We start from the raw sequence: 25,270 nt of genomic DNA on the forward strand, positions 1-25,270 counted from the left end.
GAAAGAGGGGAGATTTCCAGGATTCTGGTGAGGTCACAATGAAATATCTAGCATAGATGGGTGAGTCCCATCTCATTAGAACAATGGAAGAAATGAGGCGAGTCTCCATCAGCCCCCTTCTCTTGAAATCGTAGTCTGCATTAGGCGTGCTGTGAGTGCACTCTCTCTCTCTCTCTCTCTCTCTCTCTCTCTCACACACACACACACACACACACAGTGAAATGGCTCAGGAAGATGTCTGTGTTGTGTTGTGTTGCCCGTCTGCTGGTGAAGACAGCTCCCCTGCCCTCCCTCCCATGACGCCAGCAGCACCCAGTGGAACAAGACCGGGCCTTCGTCAGGAGGGAAGGGTCAGGGCAGCTTTAGTGCAAAGATATGTCAGGTCCTTCCCTCCCGTGCAAAGGAGCTTGCACGGAAAACCAGAAGGAAGGCAGCGGAGCACAAAGGCCAAGGCTGGCTCAGGTTCTAGGGGATAGCTTGGTGTGGCACTAAATGGGGATGGATTGGAATGGGACACCCTGCCCCACCAACCAAAGGGATGAAAGCTACCCGTGGCATTGTAAGAGCTCTTTGCTCTGTACAACCAAGCTACACCTGATTCTGTGATAGCTGTATGGGATTATGACAGATTTCAGGGCACTGAAATCTGTTTCTCCCTGCAATGCGCGCACACCTCTGGCAAGTCCACAAGATGGTATATGTACTTTTGCCAGCATTTGTATTTATTTATTTTTTAATCAGCCCAGGTAACCTATCTACAGCAGCCCAGTTCAGGAGTAACAGAAAATTGGGGCTTTCTGCCATGCGAACAAGCTAAGGCTTGCATCTTTCCTTTTCTCCTTTTCCTCTTTTCTGGTCACAAGGAAGAGATCAGATGTTTTTGATCTATTTTTAACCAAGGCACAATTCCCCACAATGTCCGAACTCAAGGACTGAAGGTTTGTTTAAACTAGGATTTAAGAACAAACCAGGATCTGAAAAAATGTTTTAGTGCTGGTTGTTCTCATTAGCTCTACTTCAATTCTTTATGACATCTGAATACTGGAAAGCATGATTTGTTCAAAGCTGGAAACCAGGAGCCACCTAGGACTCTAACCTTATTTTATGCAGCCTCTGACATCTCCAAAAGCTGCCCCATTCTTCTGCCCCATCAGAGTTCCCTTCTTCCTGTTTGTTTTTTCCATTCTCCCAGAGTTTTCCTCTCCTTCTGTGTACTTTCATGACCATCTGTGCAATATTTAATTGATAAAAAATAAATCTAAGCTTTTATTTGGGGATACATTTTATTCTGCATTTGTCTTTAGTCTGGATCCCAAATAGTTCTCTCTAAGGTGAAACAAACCACATTTCTCTAAAGTTTGGATGTCATGGGGAATCGTTACTACTTTAAAATTAGAAGCCAAAGTTTACAAACTCCTTCTGATTTGCTTGAAAGAGGAAGCACTGCTCATTCATGTAGCAGATGTCTGCAATTTTCCATTATCCCTGAACCAGGCCTTTGTCTCTCAAACCCGGAGAGATGAAAATTCTGTGGAACTATTGGCACTGCTGGTTATCATTACCTTCCCCTACAGAAATAAGAGACCCTGAGCTAAGCAGAGTGACCCTTTCCAACCTGTGATCCCCCTGACAGTGACATGGTGGGTTTCCAAACTATTCACAACTTTCCCTGTTCTTTGAACCTTCAGAAGGACAGACTGAGTCAGTGAGGAGAGACTTTCTGCAAGGTTAAGCTCCAACCAACAGTCTTCTCACAACCTGCCAGAGCTTGGCCATGGCAGGTCTGAGACCCACAATACCACCCATGTGCTGAGCACCAGCTGGGCTCCAACTTGTGGCTGCCAAGACTGAGATATGGGACCTTGGGCTGGAGGTTAAAAGTCCTGCCATGAGCCTTTCCTGACAAGGCTACAGGCTTCCCTGTTGTTGACCTTCCTCCACTTTTGTTTCCAGTCTCCTCAGGATGCTGAAGGACAGTTGAGGGTGTGTCAGAGGACTTCAAGAACCATTGCCCCATGCTCCTCCAGCCCTCTTAGATGTTCCTTCACTCCCAGCTGAACTTCTCAGTTTAAGGCCCCCTCGGAGCAATTCCCAGGTTGGTATCATTTTTGAAAACTATCACAACATCTCTGCACGAGGTTCAGCAAGGGGTCTCCAATATGAAACAGCAGACAAGCCAACTAACTTTGAGACAACTGCTAAGGGATGACAAAAGACTTAGGAGCAGCCTGGCAGAACAGGGGGAAGGGGTTAGAGTGTGTCCGAAATGCTCATGGCCCCCTGGGAGTGCTCAGCCAGGAAGCTGCCCAGGAGGAGACAACAGAGTGTCCCTGGGAGAGAAGAACAGTGGATTTGCCATCCCGTTTTCTTTTTTCTTTTTGTTAAAAACAAAACAACTCGGCTCCCCCCAAAGTAATAATTCCCCCCTCCCCCCACATCCCATTGTAAACAAAGTAGAAAAAGATGGAACAACGACAACCAGATGGAAATGCACATCAAATCTACAACATACTGCATGGAACAGGACGAGAGGGGCAGGGAGTTTCCCGCCGGAAGCAGGTCATTGGCAAACCATGAAGCCTTCTCAAATGTCTTGTGCATATTGATATGTAGGAACTGCCACCGGGAAGTGCAGCGTGCAGAGCCTCTAGGAGGCGCCGCTTGCAAAAACAGTCCCAGCGCAACAGAGACCAAGACCTCCGAAAGCCCCATGATTTTGCTTTCCCCAGTGTGGGGCAAAGATTCTCTTTCGTACAGAGGAGGAGGTATGGGTGGGTGGATGAGTGGGTAGGTGAGCTTCGCTCGGATCCAGTCCTTCAGAGGAAAGGAAGTTAAAAAGACGTGTCCATCTCTGAAGTCTGTGACTCTAGAGGTGACCCCATTACATGGGTGGAAAGTTTGCTGGCACTTGTCCCCTCTTCGGTCCGCAGATCTGCTGGCTGTTGTGGGAAGGGGAGGGCATGCCCAGCAACACTTGTAGGGACATGCAGTTTTGTAACCTCCCCCCCCTCCCTGAAGACTTTCTGGTCCACTCTGTGCCCCAGGAGGTCCAACTCGTGCAAAGGAGGAGGGCGAAAGGTTCCCTCTGGATCCCTCCCTAGCTTGCTTGACTCAGAGCCCTTAAAGAGAAATCCACTGCGGTTCTGTTTCATTTTAAAACATCCTTCTAAATAAGAGTCCTTCCTCTTCCCTTTTTTTTCTGGATTCTTGAAGTCTGCAGCATCTTTGCCCTGTGGCTGCCCCTTCCCTGTAGCTGCCGTCTCCATGGGGGAGCATTAAGACCCGCCCAAGGGCTCAGACACACAGGGACAAAAGGGGAACAGGACCTTGAGGAAGAGGTGTGTGCAAGTACCCAGCTTCTCAAACCTCCACGGACTGGATTTGATTCATCTGTGCTCGCATCACCTGGATACTGTTCAGGATTTTCTTCTGGTGCCCAGCTAATGTGACCCCTACTCGCAGGATGTCCCTAGGGGAGAAAAAAGACCCACAGCAACAACAAGAGAGAAACATTAGTGGTGGCAAAAATTGGGGGCATTGCACACTATTAATTATAGACTCAGTCATAGGATCATAGAGTTGGAAGGGACCATGAATCTCAACATGTGGTCCCCCATCCAGTTTGAAACCATACTGGACCCTGCTTAGCTTTGCTAAGTGGTCAACCAAATGCCTTCGTGGGAAGCCTGCAAGCAGGACCTGAGTGCGACAACAACTCTCCCCACTTGTAATTCCCAACAACTGGTATTCAGAGGCATTGCTGAGAACATAGTCCTCATGGCTAGTACTCATCCACCTCTTCTCCCCTGGAACTTACTCCATGTTCATTTGGGACACCACGTCGAAGTTGGTGAAGCCAGCACTGGCAAAGCTCTCCTTGTACTGCCCCATCTTGATGGCTTCAAGCCACTCGTCCACGGTGTTGAAACTGGAATAGTCTGGAATGGTGCGGTCCAGTAAGGGGAGGTTAATCCTGGAGGGGGGGTGGTGGAGATAGCAACAGAAGAGCAGAAGAAAAGATCTGGATTTGTTTGGCATGGAAGAAGCCCACACTGTTCATTTTCACAAGGGAAGTGCCGTAGCACCTGCTTTGCATGCAGAAGGTCCCAGGTGTAATCCCTGGCGTCACCAGGTAGGGCTGGAAGACCCTCTTGGTTCAGGGGACCTGACCCACATTCTTGGAAACTCTTATGATTCAGGGGCCATGACGTGCATGGTGGAGGACTTCAATGAGGACAGGTCCCAGACTACTTTCTCAGGGGAGACCCCCGGTGTTTCATTTGGGACCCTTGTGGTCAGGGAATGCAGCTTGGCCACCACCCTGTGATTCAAAAGACGAGTCTCCTGCAGTGGCTCTTTCTTGCAAAAGGCAACAATGGCAGAAGAAGGCAATGGCCCTTTGGCCAGCCAGGTAGTTCCCTCCTGCCCACCTGGGAGCTGGAAGGATCAGCCTGCATAAGGCTTCAGTTGGCTCTGGCTCTCTATCTAGAGGTCTTCTCTGGCAGCTGCCTTTGCAGGACCCCTTGGAGCTGTCCAAGGTCCTGTAGGCTCCCTGCTTGACATGGACTCCTGACAACTAGACACCACCTGCCTCCCTTGTGAACCTCAAGCATCTTCAGCACTCAACAGTAAAGCACTGCATGTAGACATCCCTGACCCAAAGTGCCAGCTCTGGGAAACCAGAAATCCATTTTAGCTTGGGTAAAATTCTGGAGCAGCCTTCCCCAACCTGCTGCCACCCAGAAGATGCTGAACTCCATTTCCCATCAGCCCTAACCCCATTGTGTGCCCTGCTTCTTACCCAGAGGAAAGGGGTGCCATGGCTTTCAGGCTGTTTGGGTTCCGGATCATCTTGTCTAAGGTGTTGACAATCTGTCCAAATTTGGGCCTGTGGTTACGGTCCTTCTGCCAGCAGTCCAACATGAGCTGGTGCAAGGCACTGGGGCAATCCATGGGTGGTGGCAGCCGATAATCTTGCTCAATGGCGTTTATTACCTGCAAAGGGGGGGGGAGAAAAGCCCACATACATCTTTTTGTCCTGTAGATGCTGACTGCTAGCCAACCGGTGATGGCTAAATGACACCGTTCTCATGGAAACAAATGCGACTTGAGAGTTCATTCACAGGTTCAGCCACAGCTTTCCCCTCCTTCATTGTCTGAAGCGCCTCATTAATTGGCCACATCAACAGACTTAATCCACATCCAAAGGGAAATATTGCCTAAGCATCCATCGGCCTTGACGTCTGACGGCCAAGGCTGCCGCTCCCGATCCGTAATTGGGGATGTGACAATGCACATTATGCACATGCAAATACACACATTAAATTGCTCCCCCCCCCGGGAGCTCCTCTCCTCTCCCCTCCCCCACCTGCTATGCTACCGGCACAAATGCCCTGCTGGAGACATGAGCGGTTCTCCCCTCTGCTGGTGTTCGCAGCCCGGGTCGAGGAGGCTAATAGGGGATGAAGTTACTGAACGCTCTGCCCTTGCTGGAAAGATCACTGTCAATTAGCCAGCAATGGCTTCTGGGGTGGAGCGCTCCAGGGCTGGAGGAAGGGCAGGAGCGCAGAGCAGAAGGAGCCCGCCAAGGAGATAGGCTGGGAGCTGCTATGAACTGAGGCAGCTCCCTGAGACGATCATGTTCCTACATGGGCAGGGATTTGACATCAGACTGAGAATGACAGCAGTCCACAGGCTGAGACAGAATGCCACCCTTGGCTTAAGATTATTATTAATATCCCGCCTATTCCCCAGATTGGGACTCAAAGTGGCTTGCAGACAAAAATACAAACCACAGATAAAATACAAAAACGTATAAAAGGCCATCATTAAATAACAATTAAACCTTGATAGAATTAAAACAATGTAAGGGGGGAATCTATCAAAATGCAGATATTAAAAACAGCACAGCACTATTAAATGTCCTTTCCTAAAAAGCAAAACAAAACAAAAACAAAATAACCCCCACCTAACTATACAGTATAAGTCATAACCAGCACTTTGAATTGTCCCCAGAAACAGACTGGCAGCCAAGTGGATTTTCAGCAAATCCCTGCCAGACCTCCATCCAACCTCTGCTAAAAAACCTCCAAAAAGGAGAGCTGACCACCTTCTGGAGAAAGTCTGTTCCACTGTCAAACAGCTCTTACCATCACGAAGTTCTTCTTAATATTTACCGTAATCGGAATTTCCTTTCTTGTCATTTGAGTCCATTTGCTCAGGTCCTACCCTCTGGAGCAGCAGAAAACCATCTTGTTCCATGTGACAGCCCTATCATCTCTCAGTCTTCCCTTCTCCGGGCTAAACATACTCTGTTTCACCAGCAGTCCCTCATACTTACATCTTGGTTGGTCATGTCCCAGTACGGCCGCTCTCCATAGGACATCACCTCCCACATGACTATTCCGTAGCTCCACACGTCACTTGCAGAAGTGAACTTTCGGTACTGGATGGCTTCCGGTGCTGTCCAACGGATCGGGATCTTTCCGCCCTGTAGTGGGGGTGGAGCACAGGGTTTCTCGCTTGGGTTGCTTGCATCAGCCCCAGCCAAGTGGAATGACTGCTAATGGAGTCAGTGGGGAACAAGTAAATAAGAGTTAGCCCTAACCAACTTCTTGTAAGGAGGCTAGTATGTTGGCATAGGTCCAGTTGCACCTGTACTCATACCTGGCAGCACCGCAGCACCATTAATGCAAGTGCAAGTCTCTCATCCCCTGACTCCTCAGTTGAATATTTCACCGGTTGGTGAAGTGATAGCATTCAATGTGGGCTGCTGAGTCCAGGTTACTTCAAGCAAGCAAGGCTACCACAAACCTAAGAATCCTCTCCATAAGATACTGGTTTTAAAACTATGGGAGTCACTCCATATATGCCCACTTGATCGCTTTGATTGGCAGAACTGGCACCAGCACAGGTGAAACATAATACCTGTTTCACATTGGTAAGAAATCATTATTTTAATGTGGAAAAACCTACATGCTGGAACTCAGGCAGCTGCCTTCACCAGGGCCGGACCACCCATGAGGCAAGGTAAGTGTCAGGGACTGGGCAGAGGAGGAATGGTGGAGACCGCCTCCCCATCCTGACCCTTCCTGGGAGGAGGAAGAGGAAGACAGTATAGATTTACAACAGTGGACTGAGGGAGGTCACAGCTCAAGAGGCAGAAGAGGGGGAAAGTTGGGAAATAATGTGAGAGAAGCAGGAGGAAGTAGAAGCGGAGTAACAGCTGACTGACACAGTGTCATTAGAAAGCATCCCAGACCCTCCATCTCCCAGAACCTGGCGAGTCTTAAAAGTAGGAGAGCAAAGAGCTCAAAGACAGAGGGCACGTAACAGCACTCATAGAAGTGACAAACGAGGAAGTGGGTGAGATGGGTGTGTGTGGAGATTTTCTTGGGACATCGCCATTATCCAAGAAGTTGGGTTTGATAGCCTCTCTCTGTAAAGATTGAAATGAAAAAGGATGGTAAGAAACCTTTCCTTGTATTTATACTTTCCTGAGCAACCAGCCGGGAGCCACTGATAGCATCCTGACAGTAAGGTGAACGCCTCAGGCAGCAGGATCTACAGGGACAGAAGCTCCCAATGCAGATCATTATTTTCCCCTTGTTCCTGATTTAGACCTTCACTTGCGCCTTCTTCCCTAGTGGGGAAAGGGGTGCCATTTTGTGGTTTGCCTCTGGTGCCAAAATGTCTTGGACTGACCCTGTACTCTTTTCAGCGCCTGCTAGAAACCTTAAAAAAAGAGGCATGCCTACACAGACATGTAGAACATGGATGTGTATTTTGATCTGTTGCTGATTTTAGCTTTTGAATGTCTTAAAGGGTTGCTTTTGCACTTTTCACCGATAATTTCATTTTATTCTCTTTGTGGTGCTGTTTTTCTTTTTACAACCAAGCGGTGCATAAAGTTTATGAAACAAAAGTGAATAAATACAATGAGAAGGGAGCTTTCGAGGCACGAGAGCAAGCTAGAACTCCCATGTTGAGGTGCAGTCTGCCTTTGAATACCAAATACTTGTGTTTCTGCCCTGTTGGTAGTGCTCCCCAGTGGCAACAAGTTGGGTACCGCTAGATACAGACATGCTGAACGAGGCAGATCTTTGCTCTCCATCCAGAAGGGTTTTCCTCCCCCCATCCCCATATATTTCCTTATTTTCAAGGAAGGTCAGGAAAAATTAGGTTGCCTGTTTTCACTGTACCGATCCAGTTCTGTGACAGCACAGTGCCAGACCCCCACCCAGCGCTGTTCGCACCGACCAAATAAAAAATGCAACGGGAGAGGCTTCATTGCCAGCATCAGTGATGCTTCAACAGCCTCGCTGATCATCAAGGAGGAAGAGCCATAAATTCTTAACACTGCCGTGCTGGGTTTGCGTTAAGAGGCCTTTGGCGAAGGCCATTTCTGTCTGCTGCAGAGAAAAGCCAGATTCCTGTGGAAGGTTGACCCAGATAAGGTGCCCCGTGACCCTTCCGTCTCTCCAGAACAAACTTCTTGTGTGTGTGTTCTCCCCTGTACATGATTGGGCTGAGTAACTCACGTCACGGGGAGACATCCCTGCCCTGCCCAGAGTCCTCTGATCCACTGTGCCAACTCTAGAACCAGTTTTCTTTGTGTGTTTATGGGAAACACTTCTTGAACCATTTGCCCCAGTAGCAGGGAACCTTTTTGGCCACACGGGCCAGATCCTCACCAGGACCGGCCTTGAGGGCCAAATTCGACAGGTGGGGGGAGCCGTCCACTTGCTAACCGCATGACCTTACAACTGCCCCACGTGCGAGGTGCTGCAAAATGAGAAGTGTTTCCCACCCCCACATCGTTTTAGCAGACTTCCATGGGGGTCTCCTGCTAAAGCGATGAGCTGGAGATTCTCAGGCATACCCGTTCCCAACTCCTTGTGGGCAACCTCACTTAGGTCCATTACTTTTAGTAGAACTCAGTTGAATAGCATCAGAATAGAAGGCCCGTGATGAAGCGGTGGCAAGGCAATTTCACAGGAGGGGAACATAGAAGAGAAGAAGAAGAAGAGTTTGGCTATCCCGCTTTATCACTACCCGAAGGAGTCTCAAAGCAGCTAACATTCTCCTTTCCCTTCCTCCCCCACAACAGACACCCAGTGAGGTGAGTGAGGCTGAGAGACTTCAGAGAAGTGTGACTAGCCCAAGGTCACCCAGCAGCTGCATGTGGAGGAGCGGAGACGCGAACCCGGTCCACCAGATTACGAGTCCACCGCTCTTAACCACTACACCACACTGGCTCTCTCAAGCTTGCTGGATCAGGCCAATGGCCCATCTCATTCAGCATCCTGTTGTTATGGCAGCCAACCAGCTGTTCGTGGGAATCCAGCAAGCAGGATTTGAGCACAAGAGTGCTCTCCCTTCTCCTGTGGTTTCCAGCAACCCGTATTCAGAAGCATTTCTGCCTCCAACTGTGAAGGCAAAGCATAACCATCATGGCTAGCAACCATTGATAGCCTTCTTCTCTATGAATTTAATCCTCCTTTAAAGCCATCCAAGTTGGCCATCATTACCTCTTGTGGAAGTGAGTTCCATAGATTAACTATGCACTGCATGAATAAGCTTTTATCTGTCCCAAATCTTCTGACTTTCAGCTTCATTGCATGCCCATGAGGTCTAGTGTTTATGAGAGAAAGGGGGGATGTTTTCTCTATCCACTTAAGTGTGCTGCATGTTTTTTCTCCCAGAGATTGACCACCCACCTGACCACCTATCAGGGACTGGGCAGAGGAAGAATGGTGGAGACGACCTATCCAGCCTGACCCTTTCAGAGAAGAAGAAGAAGACAGTTCAGAATTACAACAGGGGTTTGAGGGAGGTCACAGCTCAGAGGCAGATGAGGGGAAAAGCTGGGAAATAATGGGAGAGGAGGAGGAGGAGGAAGAGGACACACCGGGGGGAGGTGACAGCTGATGGACACAGTGTCTTTAGAAAGCATTCCAGACCCCCCCCTCCCAGAACCCAATGAGACTTGAAAGTAGGAGAGCAAAGGGCTCAAAAGCAAAGGGTCCTCAGCGCCACTTGTAGGGCAGTGATGACGAATGAGGAAGTGGGAGAAAAAGGGGGTGGAGAGTCACTTGGGACAATGCCATTATTTCAAGAGGCTGCGTTCCAAGCCTCTCTCTGTAAATACGGAATAAAAAGCAGGTGGTAAGCACCTTCCCTTGTCTTATCCATTCCTGGCAACCTGCCGTGGGAGTTGCTTCCTCTGATACCACCTTGGAAACCACTGAGTTTTCCCTCCATCCTGCCTTCACCTCGGAAGGTTTCCTTCCTGTGTCTTACCAGGGCGCTGGTGTAGGTGGGATCCGAGGTGTCATCTTCCAGGAAGCGGGAGAGGCCGAAGTCCGAGACCTTGCAGACGAGGTTGCTGTTGACGAGGATGTTGCGAGCCGCCAGGTCACGGTGGACGTAGTTCATGTCGGCCAGGTACTTCATGCCAGCAGCAATGCCCCGTAGCATCCCCACCAGCTGGATCACAGTGAACTGCCCATCATTTTGCTGCAGGGTAGAAGAGAAAAGGGCCGGCAGGGTCAAGCAGGGATCAGGGTTGGACAAGAGGGGATTTCAAGGAGAATTCAGGCCACCAAACCATCTGGCTAATCACCTTGGCTCATGGAATCAGACTTGTAGAGCCGCAAGGGACCCCAAGAGTCATCTAGTCCAACCCCTGCAATGCAGGAATCTTTTGCCCAACGTGGGGCTTGAACCCAGGACCTTGATATTAAGAGTCTCATGCTCTTATAAATATATTATTTGCAAAAGAAGCTGCACAACTGTGAGCTGATCCCCCTCAAAACAGGGCTTTCCCCCTTTCCTCCTCTAAAAACTAGGTGCATCTTATGGTCAGGTGCGTCTTATGGAGCGAAAAATAAGTCTATAGAACAATATATATATAAAAACAAACAGAACTGTAGCAATGACAAAGACAATAAAAAATTTAAAAAGAAATCTGCATGATAATTTATCAGATTTTTGGTGTAAATTTTTCCTATTATACACATTTATGTAAGTGGTTTTGACTGATATACACATTTCTGCAAGCCACTTTCCTCAATTTAATGCATTTCATAGAATCATGGGGTTACAAGGAAACCCAAGGGTCATCAAGTCCAAACCCCTGCAATGCAGGAATCACAACTAAAGAATCCCTGATGGATGAGCACCCAGCCTCTGTTTAAAAACTTCCAGGGAAGGAGAGTCCACCACTTTGCAAGATAGTCTGTTCCATTGTCAAATAGCTCTTACCATCAGAAAGTTCTTCCTAATGTTTAGTCGTAATCTCCTTTCTTGTAATTTGAATTCCCTGGTTTGGGTCTTCCAGTCAAGAGCTGCAGAAAACAAGCTTGATCTGTCTTCCATGCAGCAGCCCTTGAGATATTTGACGATTGGCCCAGAGACCTGAGCAGGTTGCTGCTCTTCGAGGGTTTTGCACCAATCAGGCTCAGTCAGTTAGTTCCCTATCCAGAGGATGTGGAGGGGAGGAAATCCTGTCTGGCGACATTATCGTCCAATATGCAGGAAACAACATGTGCAACAACTACTCCTTGGGGGAAGGAGGCTAACTTAGTAGTAGAGCATCTGTTTTGCATGCAGAAGGTCCAAGGTCCAAGCCCAAATGGCACCTAAAGTAGGGCCAGGAAAGACCTTGGCTTGAGATCCTGAAGAGTTGCTGTCACTCATGTGTAGACAGTACGGAACCTGATGGGCCATAGGAAGTGACAGCTTCCTCTGTTTCTATGCTCTCTTTGACTGCACGGCCTGCTTCCTACCACTCAGCTCTTAATACACTTGGTGGAGTGAGAGAATAGAGCAGCTGCTCTCAACCTTGAGTCCTCAGATGTTGTTGGACTACAACTCCCATCATTTCAAGCTAACAGGACCTGTGGCCAAGGATGATGGGAGTTGTAGTCTAACACTATCTGGGGACCCAAGGTTGAGAAAAGCTGGTATAGATTAAGGATCCACATGGGTGGGAGATAGGGAGGAGAGGGGTTAGATTGCTATTTGTATGATCTTGTACGGCCCTACATGGAGGTGGGTGAGTGATCTGTTTGTAAATTATGCTTAATGCGAACAGGGGGCTGTCTCCAACTAAGCCCAAACCCAGAGACTTTGTGTGTGCGGATACAACATCGATTCCATTTATTTTGTTTAGCTGTTAATGATGTTTACATGTGGAATTTTAATTGTATTTTGGCATTCGATTTACATTTGTAATGCTTTTCTTCAATGTTTAAGCACCTGCTTTGCATTCTCACTAATTATGCTGCTTTAAATGTGCTTCTCCGCTCTCTTTTTGTATCCGATTCTCATATGTAGTGTTTCATTTTGATATTTTGTAAAGTTCAATTTGATCAGTAAAGAAAGGTTGCAGGTGGGATAGAAACGATTTAAGCGGATAGAAATAAAGGGAGTCAACGTGATGACATATTTAGTCCCTTTTCGGCAGATTTCCAATTGTGCGTGTTTGTCTCTGTGTGTTTGTCACCTGCTTTTGTGCATCTCTCTTCCAGCTCTTCAGAGAGGCTCACAAAGAGGACAGCTGCTTCCATGAGGAACCTCTACCAGTCATTGAACCCACTCCCAGCCTCCCCCATTAACAGCGTACCCGTAGGAAGGAATCCAACGAGCCGTTCTCCATGAATTCTGTAACGATCATGACAGGGGGGCTCTTGGTGACCACCCCCTCCAGGTGGATGACGTTGGGGTGGTCAAACTGGCCCATGATGCTGGCCTCGCTCAGGAAGTCCCGCCGCTGCTTCTCGGTATAGCCAGATTTCAGCGTCTTGATGGCCACAAAGCTCTCCCTCTTGCCTGGAAGCTTGAGGTGGCCACTGCACACCTCGCCAAACTCCCCTGGAGTGGAAAACAGGGTGTAGGAAGAAAGAGCGCCCTAGGTTTCTGAGCTTTGGGAGTGGGTGGGGGAGAGATAGCGGTTACCTCCCACTGTTCCCCATTTCCTCACACCCACCCCCAGTTCAAAAGCAAGGCACGATCCCTGCCTTGGTCAGAGCCACCCATGGGAAAGTGAGGCACGCACACAGACTGGACCTAAGGCTGCGCCAAGCACCTTCCCTCATTTCTTAGCATCCTTGGATTGCAGAGTTGGAAAGGACCCAAAGAAGCATGTAGGCCAACCCAATCACATCCCAGTAAAATGAGGCCATTTATGCAGTTTTGACAGAGGTGGGGAGGGCACTTTGTGGGGGATTGTTGAGAAACTCTTTGGCGCTTTTCCTGGTTGTTGATTGTTATTCTCCCGTCCAAAAAAGGGAATGTTCTAAAGATAGCAATGTTCTGAGTCGTTTTTGGAGAAATGGTGGTCCGCAAAAGAGGCCACCAGTTTATGAAGTAGCTGCCATTTTCCTCCAAAATGCTTGTTCTATATCGGAGATACTCTGAATGTGTGGGGTGGGGAATGGCTGCTGCTCTGCTGAAGAGAGCTCCACTACCATCTAGGGAGAGAGAGAGAAAATCCCACCTCTGCTCCACCTGAAATGGCCCCTGTCCCACTCTTGATTTTCAAGACGGAAGTTCAAAAATGCAGATTTTCGGCATGGCCCCAGCTGGGTGTGCAACTCGGCCACACCCTCCCATTGACACACCCTCCCTGTGACAGTTTGGGGTTGCAGCACAGGCATCCAAGGGCAGGGACTTACCTGCACCAATCACCTGCTCAATTTTGACACATGAGATGTCAATCTCCTTTGCAAACTCTCTGACAGCCTCATTGGGGTCTTCGTAGGTGAAAGGGTCGATGTAGATCTTCATGCCAGGAGTCACTGCTCAGGAGTGGAAAAGGGTAGAGATGTGTATATATCTCTGTCTCTGTCTGTCTCTGTCTCTGTCTCTCTGTCTCTCTGTCTCTTTGTATGTATTCATTCAGCATAGGGGGTTGGACTCGATGGCCCTTGTGGTCTCTTCCAACTCTATGATTCTATGATTCACACTTAAATACCCAGCCCATCCCCAAAGAACTCAGGCCAACTGTCGCTGTTTCTCCCACTTTACAACCTTTGGCACCCTTCCAGCACCCTTAACAAACAACCCTTCCCAGGTTTCTTTGGGGAAAACCATGAGTATTTAACCTGGTTTTACCACAGCACTTTAAACGTGTAGTGAAAATGAGGCCGAAGCAGCAAGATGAGCCAATTCTCCCCGTTTGCCAACCAGTTCTCTCCCTTCCCATTCTGACCACCACAGCACACTGTCTTTATTGCAAATGTGCAGTGATACCCGGAAGTGTCTGCACGAGTCTGTGGTCAGCCTGTATGAGGAAATGCTTATGCGCAACTCAGCTGTGTGCCTCTGGTGGATCAATTGATTTGGCATCTATCAGGGTGGGATCGTTGCAGTGTCAGGAAACAAGCACAGGGTAGAAACTGCTCTTATTCTAAAAGGGTGATCCTTGTTTTGTGGGCAGGGTTGCAACATGGGAAGTTCTTGCTACCGTACATGCTGGGATTGTGTTTATGTCAATACATATTGGGATCCAATGGCTTTTGAACTCAGCACCATCACCGCACCAAAGATCTATCTGGACCCCCAGGTTGTGCTTACTTTCAATATTTATGGGCGATTTCCTTCAATTTAACAAAGCAAGATATATTAATAACTCGTTTGCTAACAGCTGCTTGTTCAGTCGTGGCTCAAGGCAGGAAGGACCTTTCTACATACTCAATTACCAACTGGTTTCAAAGAGCCTTCTCTACAGGGCCATCAGAGAAATTGACCCACAACTCTGGGTTCTTAGACGAGAAACAGACCTGATGGATTTTGTGGCTTCCTGCAGCTTATTTAATGACAGTCACACACACAGCAAATCCTATCAAAACATGATTTCATCTTGCACTGTTTTTGATTTTGTGAGTTTTTGATCTGCTGTTTATGTCTGATCTTGGATTATTACTGCTGTACTGCCTCTTTTTGCCCGATTTCCTTTTGATCTTTCGTCTCCTTACCTTATACCTGACCATGCTCAATTCCCCCCCCCTTTGTTGTTGTTGAATTGTTGAAATAGTCTGTTAGTTATATAAAAACAGTTTCAAAATATATTTTAAAAATAAACTGCTTTTATACTTGCGATGCTATTTGGCTGTTCCATTTCCCTCCTTATTGAAAGTGGGGTACTTGGCGATTGCATGTGGAGTAAGGGCGCTAACTACCTGAAGCTAGTGTCCAGTGCATGTGTGTAAAAGAAGAAGAGAGAGACACTGTTGGGTCAGGCTAGCAGATGTAGTGAGGTCTAGGGAGGAGGGAGCGATGCCTCAGACTGGGGCTCCAAGTGACCAGGGCCCAACACTTGATCTCTGCACCACTAATGCCCTTTCAACTGCAGGTCTGGCTGACTGTGCCCTATACTTCAGAGGTACTACCAGCCACCCTGAGCTTTGTCAGCTGATCAGCAAAGGCCAATCCCTGGGTGGCATTTAGCTACGTTCTGTCCCTGCCCCCTCTCTGCATGCATGATGCTGTCCCCAAATCTGCTGAGATTTCAGAAGAAGAAGAAGAGGAGGAGTTTGGATTTGATATCCCGCTTTATCACTACCCTAAGGAGTCTCAAAGCGGCTAACATTCTCCTTTCCCTTCCTCCCCCACAACAAACACTCTGTGAGGTGAGTGGGGCTGAGAGACTTCAGAGAAGTGTGACTAGCCCAAGGTCACCCAGCAGCTGCATGTGGAGGAGCGGGGAATCAAACCCAGTTCACCAGATTACGAGTCTACCACTCTTAACCACTACACCACACTGGCTCCCATTTCAAGAGCCTTCAGGGAGAGGGGAAGCAGAGATCATTCCATTGTTGTTGTTGTTTAGTTGTTTAGTCGTGTCCAACTCTTCGTGACCCCATAAATCCTTATATTGATGGAACAATTTGCTTAGTGCTTTGTTGAATTCATCCCTCCCCTCCCCCATCCCAGACATCACTGCCATGCAATACCCTGGCCTCAGTGGGTCAGGAAATCATTTATGCTGTGAGGACAATAATTTCAGCCAGGGGTGGGGGACCTTCCTCAGCCCAAGAGCAATGGTCGCTTTGGGGCAAGCTTCTGGTATCAAGCAAGTCACTGGTAAGTGGGCCTCTCTGTGGCCCTCTCTGGTCTGTGTTTTCTGTCCCCAGACTGTTCCAAGACGCACATCCATTTCTGGTGCCCAGCTCCGTCCTCCACTCCACCCTATATCTCTGTCCTCTGCTCTACCACCAGAAGCCTGGCTCTTATGGAGACCTGACTGACAGCTGGGGACTTTTTCGTGTGCAAAGAACAGCAAAGTGTGGGCCTAGAGGGTGGAACATTATTTGGAATATGCTATGAAGGAACTCTTCAGCCTTGGCTCTCCTAGATGTTGCTAGACTACAGGGACCACCACCCACAGCCAGCATAGCCAAAGTTCAGGGATGATGGGCCTTGTAGTCTGACGACATCTGGGGAGCCAGGGTTGAAGGAGGTGGCTCTAAAAAAGTAAGTTTGTCCAGATGCCTTCAAACAATGGGGGGCAGAGGTCCGAAGGCACTGAGGCAGACCAGGAAACAACCTCCCCACCCCACCCCTCACCTCACCCTTGGGGCTTCATGCCCACTGGAGAGTACATACTGTGGCCGCTGGTATAATGCTGCAGCTTGTCGGTGTACTCGGAGTCTGCACGCTCAAATCCTCGTCTTCTGGAAGGAGAGCACCGGGCTGAGCGGGAGGCAGATGGACTAGCAGAGCAGGGGGGCAAGGCTGGGCTTCAGCTCTCAGCCCAGAGGCACAGAGCATCTTTCCCGCGCCCCTCCCAGCTTGGAGCCCGCCCCTTCCCCCCTTCCAAGTCCCTCCCTCCCTCTCCTGGGAGGCTGCATCTGCACTAGGGTGCATATGGGGCGGCTGTTCAATTTCCACAGAAGCTGTACATACAATCTGCACTGTCTCTGGGGCCTATGTTAAGCATTCACAGGGCACCAATCTGCACCAGCCACCTCTCTCCCACAAGGTTTTCCCACCCACCCCTGGACCAGCAAGTGCCAACCATCTCAGAGCATCTTCTACTGCTGCTTCTTTTAAGAATAGAATAAGTTGCCTCTGTCAGTCTGGCCTGTTATTGCCTGCTCTGACCAACAGAGGCTCTCTAGGGTCCTGCCTGGAGATGCTGAGATTCAAAACTGGGACCTTCTGCATGCAAACCAGAATGCTTTAAACCTGAGCTAGCATACAAGTGGTTCTTTTCAGACTGGCACCCCTTTCCTCTGCAGCACTGGTTTCTCCGTTGTGCATTGTTTGATGCAAGAGCTGTGAAACAGGAGCAGCGCAGCATCTCTTATAATGCCTGCTGGATCTCTCCCAGCTTCCCTCCCTCCTCCCAATGATCCCCACCTGCCTCTCCCAGTAGCAAAAGGTACCTACCTGTTGCAAACAAGGACAATGACTACCAGTGCAATGAGGAAGACGAGTCCCGCAGCCGAGGAGCCAATGATGAGCGGCAGCTTCTCCTGGATGCTGGTTTGGTACTCAGCTGTGAGGAGCAAGAAAGAAGAACAAGGTGGGGTTTACTCCTCAGTTGGATGAAGGGGGCCCAATCCCAACCATGGTTGGCACTGAGAGGGAGAGCTGAGTGACTGTGCACGTGAAAAGTGAACCTCTCTAATTTGCACATCCTGAAACAATAGGTGAAGAGAAACACACCCATCCTTTGAAATTTGCACTTTTCTGAATTTTGCAGTGCAAAGTAACGCATGTAAGATCGCGTATCATAAAATGCATATATTGGTGACCAAAAAATGTGTACAGGTAACTCACATCTTAGGCAGGGGTTATGTTCTGGGGATGGCACTTATATGCAAAACCATGGATACTCAAACCACCTCCTTGGAACCACTTAAGTATTGATGAATTTTCAAGAAGTCTTTTGAAATATCAATCAATCAATCAATCAATCAATCAATCAATCTTTATTACGGTCCAGAGACCCAACAAATCGTTACAAAGCAATGCACAATTCAGACAGTCTACCTCCAGGTTAAACAAGCATTTTGTTCAGACTTAAAGATTCTTGGTTGGACAGTGTTCTCGAAGCCACAAACATGAGTCTGACCAAACTGCGGGAGGCAGTGGAAGACAGGAGTGCCTGGCATGCTCTGGTCCATGGGGTCACGAAGAGTCAGACATGACTAAACGACTAAACAACAACAACAACAAAGATTCTTTTGAAATATATTTGCTATTGGCATCCATCTGTTTTGAGAGACAATGGAGTGCGCCTCTGAGGGTGAAGCCAAATCACTATGTCAGCAGCACTGAAGTGACATCCCCTTGGTGCAAGCTGGGCAGTGCTGTAGAGGTCCTAGGCTGTCCAAATGACAAGACCCCCCTCTCGGCCTCACTGATGTGGTCCAAAGGAAAGCAGAGCAATACGTTTGGCACCAGGTTGGCTGCAGGAGATGCCAGAAGGAGGCGTACAAGGCGCCATCCAGCCATCTTAAGGACTCTACTCCAGATTTGTGTAGGGTTTACTCCATCGCCTTTTCTTCTCCTGAAGATACTGTATCTTGCAAGGCAGTGGAGGATATATATGTATAGATACATGCTCTGAAACGGATATGGAATCATGGAGAACTGAGCTTAAGATTCCCTAACTGGCGCAGGGAGTCTTCTGCACCATATCTCACCTTCAGTCATGGTCTGGAAGTACATCTTGCCGCTGTAACGCCCATAGCCTGCCACAGTGCGTGCCCGCACCTGGAAGACGTAAATGGTGCCAGCTTTGAGGTTCTGCACCGTCACAGTGTTGGTGGGGCTCTTAACTGCCGTGGCGTTGAACTCACTCAAATCCTGCCAGGCAAACAGACGCCAGCTGATAAAACGAAACCTTCTGGGCACCCCCCCCGCCCCCTCTTCTAGGTCAGCCTTTCACAACTTGGGTTTGCAGCTGTGTTTTACATTATTATATTTACCATACTCATAGTGATTCTATGTCATTTTATATAACTAACACATGCATTTATTTTTGTTAAGTCGCTGTTTTATATGTATTTATTCTGCACCACAGTACTTTTTTAAAAAAAGATTACAAAAATTTGTATACAAATATTTATGCCCATTGGCTGAACTATAGTAAGGATAAATATATATACTCCTTGGTGTGTGGAGTGCCACAGGGCACAATTCTCTCCCCAATGCTTTTTAACATCTTTATGCACCCCCTTGCCCAGATTATCTGGAGCTTTGGGCTGGGCTGTCACCAATATGCTGATGACACTCAGCTCTATCTGCTGATGGATGGCCACACCGACTCGGCCCCGAACACACTGACCAGATGCTTGGAAGCTGTGGCTGGATGGTTTTGTGGGAGCCGATTGAAACTAAATCCTTCGAAGACAGAGGTCCTATGGCTAGGTCGGGATGGCATGGGGATGAGGGACCAACTCCCTTCTCTTGCGGGGGCCCAATTAGTGCCATTGCCTTCCGTTAAGAGTTTGGGTGTAATCCTTGACGCCTCCCTTTCCATGGAGGCGCAAGTTACAGCAACAGCCAAGGCAACATTTTTCCACCTTCGCCGCATCAAGCAGTTGGTCCCTTACCTTTCCCACCCCGACCTGGCCACAGTGATCCATGCGACGGTCATCTCCAGGCTTGACTACTGTAATTCGCTCTACGCGGGGCTGCCCTTGAAGCTGTCCCAGAAACTCCAGCGGGTACAGAATGCTGCAGCGAGGCTCCTCACGGGGTCTCTGCCATGGGAGCATATTCATCCAGTGCTTTACAAGCTGCACTGGCTCCCGGTGGAGTACAGGGTCAGATTTAAGGTGCTGCTTTTGACCTTTAAAGCCCTTCACAGCCTAGGAGCCTCGTACCTACAGGACTGCCTCTCCTGGTATGCCCCACGGAGAGCCTCAAGGTCCATAAATAACAACACCCTAGTGGTCCCAGGCCCTAAGGAAGTTAGATTGGCTTCAGCCAGAGCCAGAGGCAGAGCCAGGCCTGGTGGAACGCTCTGCCTCATGAGACCAGTGCCCTGCAGGATCTGATTTCTTTCCGCAGGGCCTGTAAGACAGAGGTGTTCCGCCTGGCCTTTGGCTTGGAGCCAATTTGATTCCCTCCCTCCCTCTCTTTCTTTTTTCTTTTCCTTCTCCTCCTGCGATGAGGCTACATTTTAATATTTTAATGTTCCATTATTTTAATGTTGTATTTTATTTTTGTTTTTAAGTTGTAATCATTCATCTTGTTTTTATTATTGCTTGTAAGCCGCTCTGAGCCACTCTGAGCCCGGCCTTGGCTGGGGAGGGTGGGGTATAAATAAATAAATAATAATAATAATAATAATAATAATAATAATAATTATTATTATTATTATTATTATTATTATTATTATTATTATTTGAATGATACCGTAATTATACTAACACATAGTTATTCTGTGCCATTTATATAACTGGTGCAATACTGTCTGTGGTTTTGCATGTATTAAAGTTTGTAACAATATGCAAATTATCTATTTATATAATAATAATAATAATAATAATAATATCCCATCCATCTAGTTGGGTTGCCCTGTCACCTATCTATATCTATATCTATATCTATATCTATATCTATATCTATATCTATATCTATATCTATATCTATATCTATATCTATCTATCTATCTATCTATCTATCTATCTATCTATCTACCTACCTACCTACCTACCTACCCACCCAGTGCTCTCTTTCTAAAAAACATGTTTAGGAGTGCTTTCATTTTGACTCAAGAAAACCACCACTTTATAGTTCAAATCAGGAAAAATAAATACAGTAAATGGACAAAAGTACAAAGATTCACAAAATGTTTAAGGGTATGCGTACCTCTGAGTACCCCCAGAAAAACACACACACGCTCTCTCGCTCTCTCTCATCTATCTATCATCTATCTATCTCTATCTATCATCTATCTGTCTATCCATCTATCCGAACATCCCCTCACCTGAAAGTCCTTCGACTTCCACGCCACCCTCCTGAAAGTCTCCCCCTAATATTTACATGGGAACAAACATCTGGTGAAGGAGGTGGTGGTTCAGAAGAGACACCCCCCTCCTGACACACTGAACCAGCCCTGATTCTGCCACTCTCTCCTGGCTTTGCTGCGGAACAAGGACAGAGCAAGGCAGAGCCAGGGCACCCGTTTATGCAATATAGGTCAGGACCTATTTATCGGCTCAGAACGGTGGGCTCTCCCCCCCTCCCCCAGCTCCTGCTGGCCTGAAGGGAACCAAAATATAGGTCATCTGGAGGGAACAGAGGATTAGCCCTTTCCACTGCGAATTGAAGTGTGGGGTGCGGGAAGGACATTTGTGATTTCATGCAATCATGGAGTTTTAATTAGCTTTTTTTCCCTGATACATACACCCCCTCTTTGATACACACGCAATTCCTTGCAACTGGGGAATGAAAGAGATTGTGGATCCCTGTCATAAGCATCTCTGTCTGCCAACGATTTTTGTACCTGACTCATTCCAACTGAAGAGTGCCTAACTCAATCTGGTTTAAAACTGCATGATTTTTGTAGAGGAAAGAAGTTTAGGAATTCATTGAAGAAGAACAAGGTATTTATAATAATCACAGGTGTCCGTGGAGGGGATATATTAATGGAAAATATCTAGTAGTCGGGTTCCTACTGAGGGTATTTGACGAGCCAACATGACAGTGAAGAGGCATTGAAGATTGGAGTGATCAATCTAGGATTCTATGGCAGCAGACCAAGCTGTATTGTAACTTTTGAATAAAATTTATATTTTAATTTTATATGCATAAGCTATTTATATAGTCAGATAAAAGCTATTTTTAGGACTTGAAATTAGTGAGTTGGCAGCAGAGGCAGACGCTGTACCCTTCTGTTTATCTTTTTTGCTGCCTGTTTTTCAAGATTCTGAAAACACTGACAATCACACTCCCCATTGCTGGGAACACCATTCATTCATTTACTTTCTCATAAGGCTCCACAGTGAACACATGAATCATTGCCCTCACTCTCAGTTGGCTTTGGATGGAATCCCATGGAATCATCATGAAGCCAGATCAGAGCAAGGGCACTAATTTCTGCCCTCACTGTTGAGCTGTGGTGGGGGAACCTTTCTCAGCCTGAGAGCCACTTTCCATTCTGGGCAACATTATTATTATTATTATTATTATTATTATTATTATTATTATTATTATTAATTTATTTATACCCAGCCCATCTGGCTGGGTTTCCCCAGCCACTTTGGGCGGCTTCCAACAAAACACTAAAATACAATAACCTATTAAATATTAAAAGCTTCCCTAAACAGGGCTGCCTTCAGGTGTCTTCTAAAAGTTTGGTAGTAATTTTTCTCTTTGACATCTGGTGGGAGGGCGTTCCACAGGGCAGGGGCCACTACCGAGAAGGCCCTCTGCCTGGTTCCCTGTAACTTGGCTTCTCGCAGCGAGGGAACCACCAGAAGGCCCTCGGCGCTGTGCAGGGGTCACATGACAGTGGTGTGTGAGGCCAGAAGCAAAAGTGGAGAAAAGCAATAAATATAATATATACCTTTGTACAACAGGATAGTTTCTATACACACCACTCTATCCTGTGTCCAGACAAGCAATAGGCATGCTGAACATTCAAGAACACATTCCAGCCAGAAAAAAGACTCAAGAGGTATGAAGCAAGACTGGTGAGGGATATGGTTTGGGGAGAGTCCTGGGGGCCAAATAGAGAGCCTTGGAGGGCCACATATGGCCCTCAGGTTCCTCCTTGTTTGCACATCCCAAATTTTGTTAGAAATGCCCCCCTCCCAATTTCATAACTGGCCAGCAGAATGGGGAGGTTAGTGGAGAGGATTTCAGCTCAGCACTAATCAGGATGGAGGAGAGAGTGAGATGCAATTGCATGTCAAGTGAAGTTTGAGGAGAGGGCCCAGAAAGGGTCCATTTCCTTCCCCCCTCCTCGACCACAGCTCCCAGTATGAGGTTCAGAAGTGGCTCTCCAGAATAAAACCAATGTTGTTCTTTTCCAGAAAAACGCAACACACACATTGACAGTAATTGTCAGTTTTCCATTTCAAAAAAGAAAAAGGAGAGAGAGAGAGAGAGGAGTTTTCCCAGCGGGAGACGATTCAAAGCCTCTTCTAATGCTAGAGCTCTAGAGGAACTCAAGAGGCTCACTTCAAAGAAACCCTGTCGGCAGATTCACTAATGCAGAGATCTTACTGGAATTTGAAATCCAGCTCTGTGTCTGGTGCTCAGGTGCAACATCAAAGTGAGATATGGGAGACACTTTGAAGGTGTATCTTCCCACTTATAACCAACTAGGCCAATTACGTTTCTTATTGGACCAATGTATTTGACCCAGCTCTTCCTCCTCCACAGCTGCCTCATATTCCATCAGACCTACTGGTCCATCTAGCTCAGCGATTCTCAACCTGTGGGTCCCCAGATATTGTTGGACTACAACTCCCATCATCCCTGAGCTCTGGCCTTGCTAGCTAGGGGTGATGGGAGTTGTAGTCCAACAACATCTGGGGACCCACAGGTTGAGAACCGCTGATCTAGCTCAATATTGCCAACCCTGAATGGGAGCAGTTCTTGGGGGGTTTCAGGCAGGGGGAACATCCTCAGTCCTTCCTGGAGAGACTGTTGAGGACTGAACCTGGGACCTTCTGCATGCAAAGGAGATGCTCTGCCTAAGAGTTGGGCAATAACTGGTTTTCAACATTGCAATATACCACAAGCTGGCTTGTTTCTCGACTGGAACAGCCACGGCAGTGGTCTGCCAGAGAGTGCCCGCAGTTTGGTCCCTGATGACTCTCCCTGAGGAGAGTTGGATGTATGCCCCAACCCATGCCCCTCTGACCCCTGGTACCTTCTCGTAGTATTGCAGCTCATAATCCAGAATGACTCCGTTGGGCTGGTCGGGCTGTGACCACGAGAGGGTGATGCTGTCCACCGTCCGACTCACCTGGTGCATGATGGACACGGCTGAAGGGGCTGTAAGAGAAAGAGGTCCGTTGCCTTAGCCAGTGTATGATCACTGCCCTGCAGGAAGGGAGACGTTTCAAGGAAGTCCTCTATATGCTGATGCCACAATAAACACTTATTGACCTACAAGCAATGGCTCAGCACCTGCAACTGTCATGAATGCTGAGTCACCATAAAGCCATTGTTGGTATCAATCCCGTGTCAGTGAACTGGCATGTTCCGTGAGCTCCTTCCCCTCTCTCAGCAACTTTCCTGTGGCTGTTGAGCTGCAACAATATTTCAGGCTCATTCTGAGGTTACCTCCTGATCAAGCAATAGTCACAGCTTGTTCCAACTCTGCAAGGAGTTGTTCAGCCTGGACTCTTGCCTTGTTGCCTGAATTTCTTGGGCCAAGTTCAAGGTGTCACTATTAATACTATAAAGCCTTTAACAGTTTGGGACCATTTTTCATGCTAGATCGCCTTATCCATACATACCCACTCGACCACTGTGGAACTGGCACTGTAACCAGCATTCTGCATTTGCAGGAAATAGATATTCTACCTTGGCAGCAACTTTGGAACTCCGTGCCTACTGACACCAGGCAGAAACCTTCACTGTACTCTTTTTGGCACTAGCTAAATTCATTTTCATTCATGCAAGACTACCTAGAGATGGAACTTTGCTGGATGTTTTAATCTAGTTTTTGGCCTACTGTTGTTTTTAATTGTTTTTGAATGTTTTAAATAGCTGTTTTTAACTGACAATTTTATTGCCTTATTCTGTTTGTAACCAATTTTGTAGCCAGATGGGCGGGGTATAAATAATAAATTATGATTGTAAATTATTATTATTCCTTTGAGGTTTTGTTACAATAAAGCATTATATGAAACCATACCCTCCGACATTTTCCCAATGAAAATAGGGACATCCTATTCCATAATAATAATAGTAATGATTTTATTATTTATACCCTGCCCATCTGACTGGGTTGCCCAGCCACTCTGGGCAGCTTCCAACATATATAAAAACACAATGAAACATTAAACATTAAAAAAAACCTTCCCTATACAGGGCTGTCTTCAGATGTCTTCTAAAGGTTGTAATTAACTTATCTCCTTGGGGTTTTTTTTTTTTTGGGGGGGGGTCGCATGACTCCATACCCTCCAACATTTCTACAATGAAAATAAGGATGTCCTAAGGAAAAGCAGGACATTCCAGGACCAAACCAGAAACCGGGACAGCTTCTGTAAATCCAGGACTGTCCCTGGAAAATAGGGACACTCGGAGGGTCTGTAAAACTTGTCAAACAATAATAAAAAGTGCC

The 25,270-nt window shown here is 47.4% G+C and overlaps 1 protein-coding gene across 12 annotated transcripts in view; it reads right to left on the reverse strand.

Moving 5' to 3' along the window:
• Positions 1 to 205: 205 nt before the first annotated feature.
• EPHB2 (EPH receptor B2) overlaps positions 206 to 25,270 on the reverse strand; it is a 113,626-nt gene continuing 88,561 nt past the window's right edge. For 2 of the 12 annotated variants that reach the window (XM_082229896.1, XM_082229897.1), the window contains exons 6-16: positions 23,849 to 23,973; positions 18,660 to 18,822; positions 17,398 to 17,506; positions 16,612 to 16,718; positions 13,680 to 13,805; positions 12,629 to 12,876; positions 10,303 to 10,518; positions 6,341 to 6,562; positions 4,802 to 4,995; positions 3,818 to 3,973; positions 206 to 3,469 (exon numbers count right to left, since the gene is read on the reverse strand). In XM_082229896.1, the coding sequence (XP_082086022.1) occupies positions 3,361 to 3,469; positions 3,818 to 3,973; positions 4,802 to 4,995; positions 6,341 to 6,562; positions 10,303 to 10,518; positions 12,629 to 12,876; positions 13,680 to 13,805; positions 16,612 to 16,718; positions 17,398 to 17,506; positions 18,660 to 18,822; positions 23,849 to 23,973 (1,775 nt within the window). In that variant the 3' untranslated portion in view covers positions 206 to 3,360. The remainder of the gene's footprint in view (positions 3,470 to 3,817; positions 3,974 to 4,801; positions 4,996 to 6,340; positions 6,563 to 10,302; positions 10,519 to 12,628; positions 12,877 to 13,679; positions 13,806 to 16,611; positions 16,719 to 17,397; positions 17,507 to 18,659; positions 18,823 to 23,848; positions 23,974 to 25,270) is intronic. The other 10 variants (XM_082229907.1, XM_082229899.1, XM_082229904.1 and 7 more) reach the window with 10 other exon arrangements.

Source organism: Podarcis vaucheri (assembly GCF_965113315.1).
Source record: "Podarcis vaucheri genome assembly, chromosome: 7".
NCBI lineage: Eukaryota > Metazoa > Chordata > Lepidosauria > Squamata > Lacertidae > Podarcis > Podarcis vaucheri.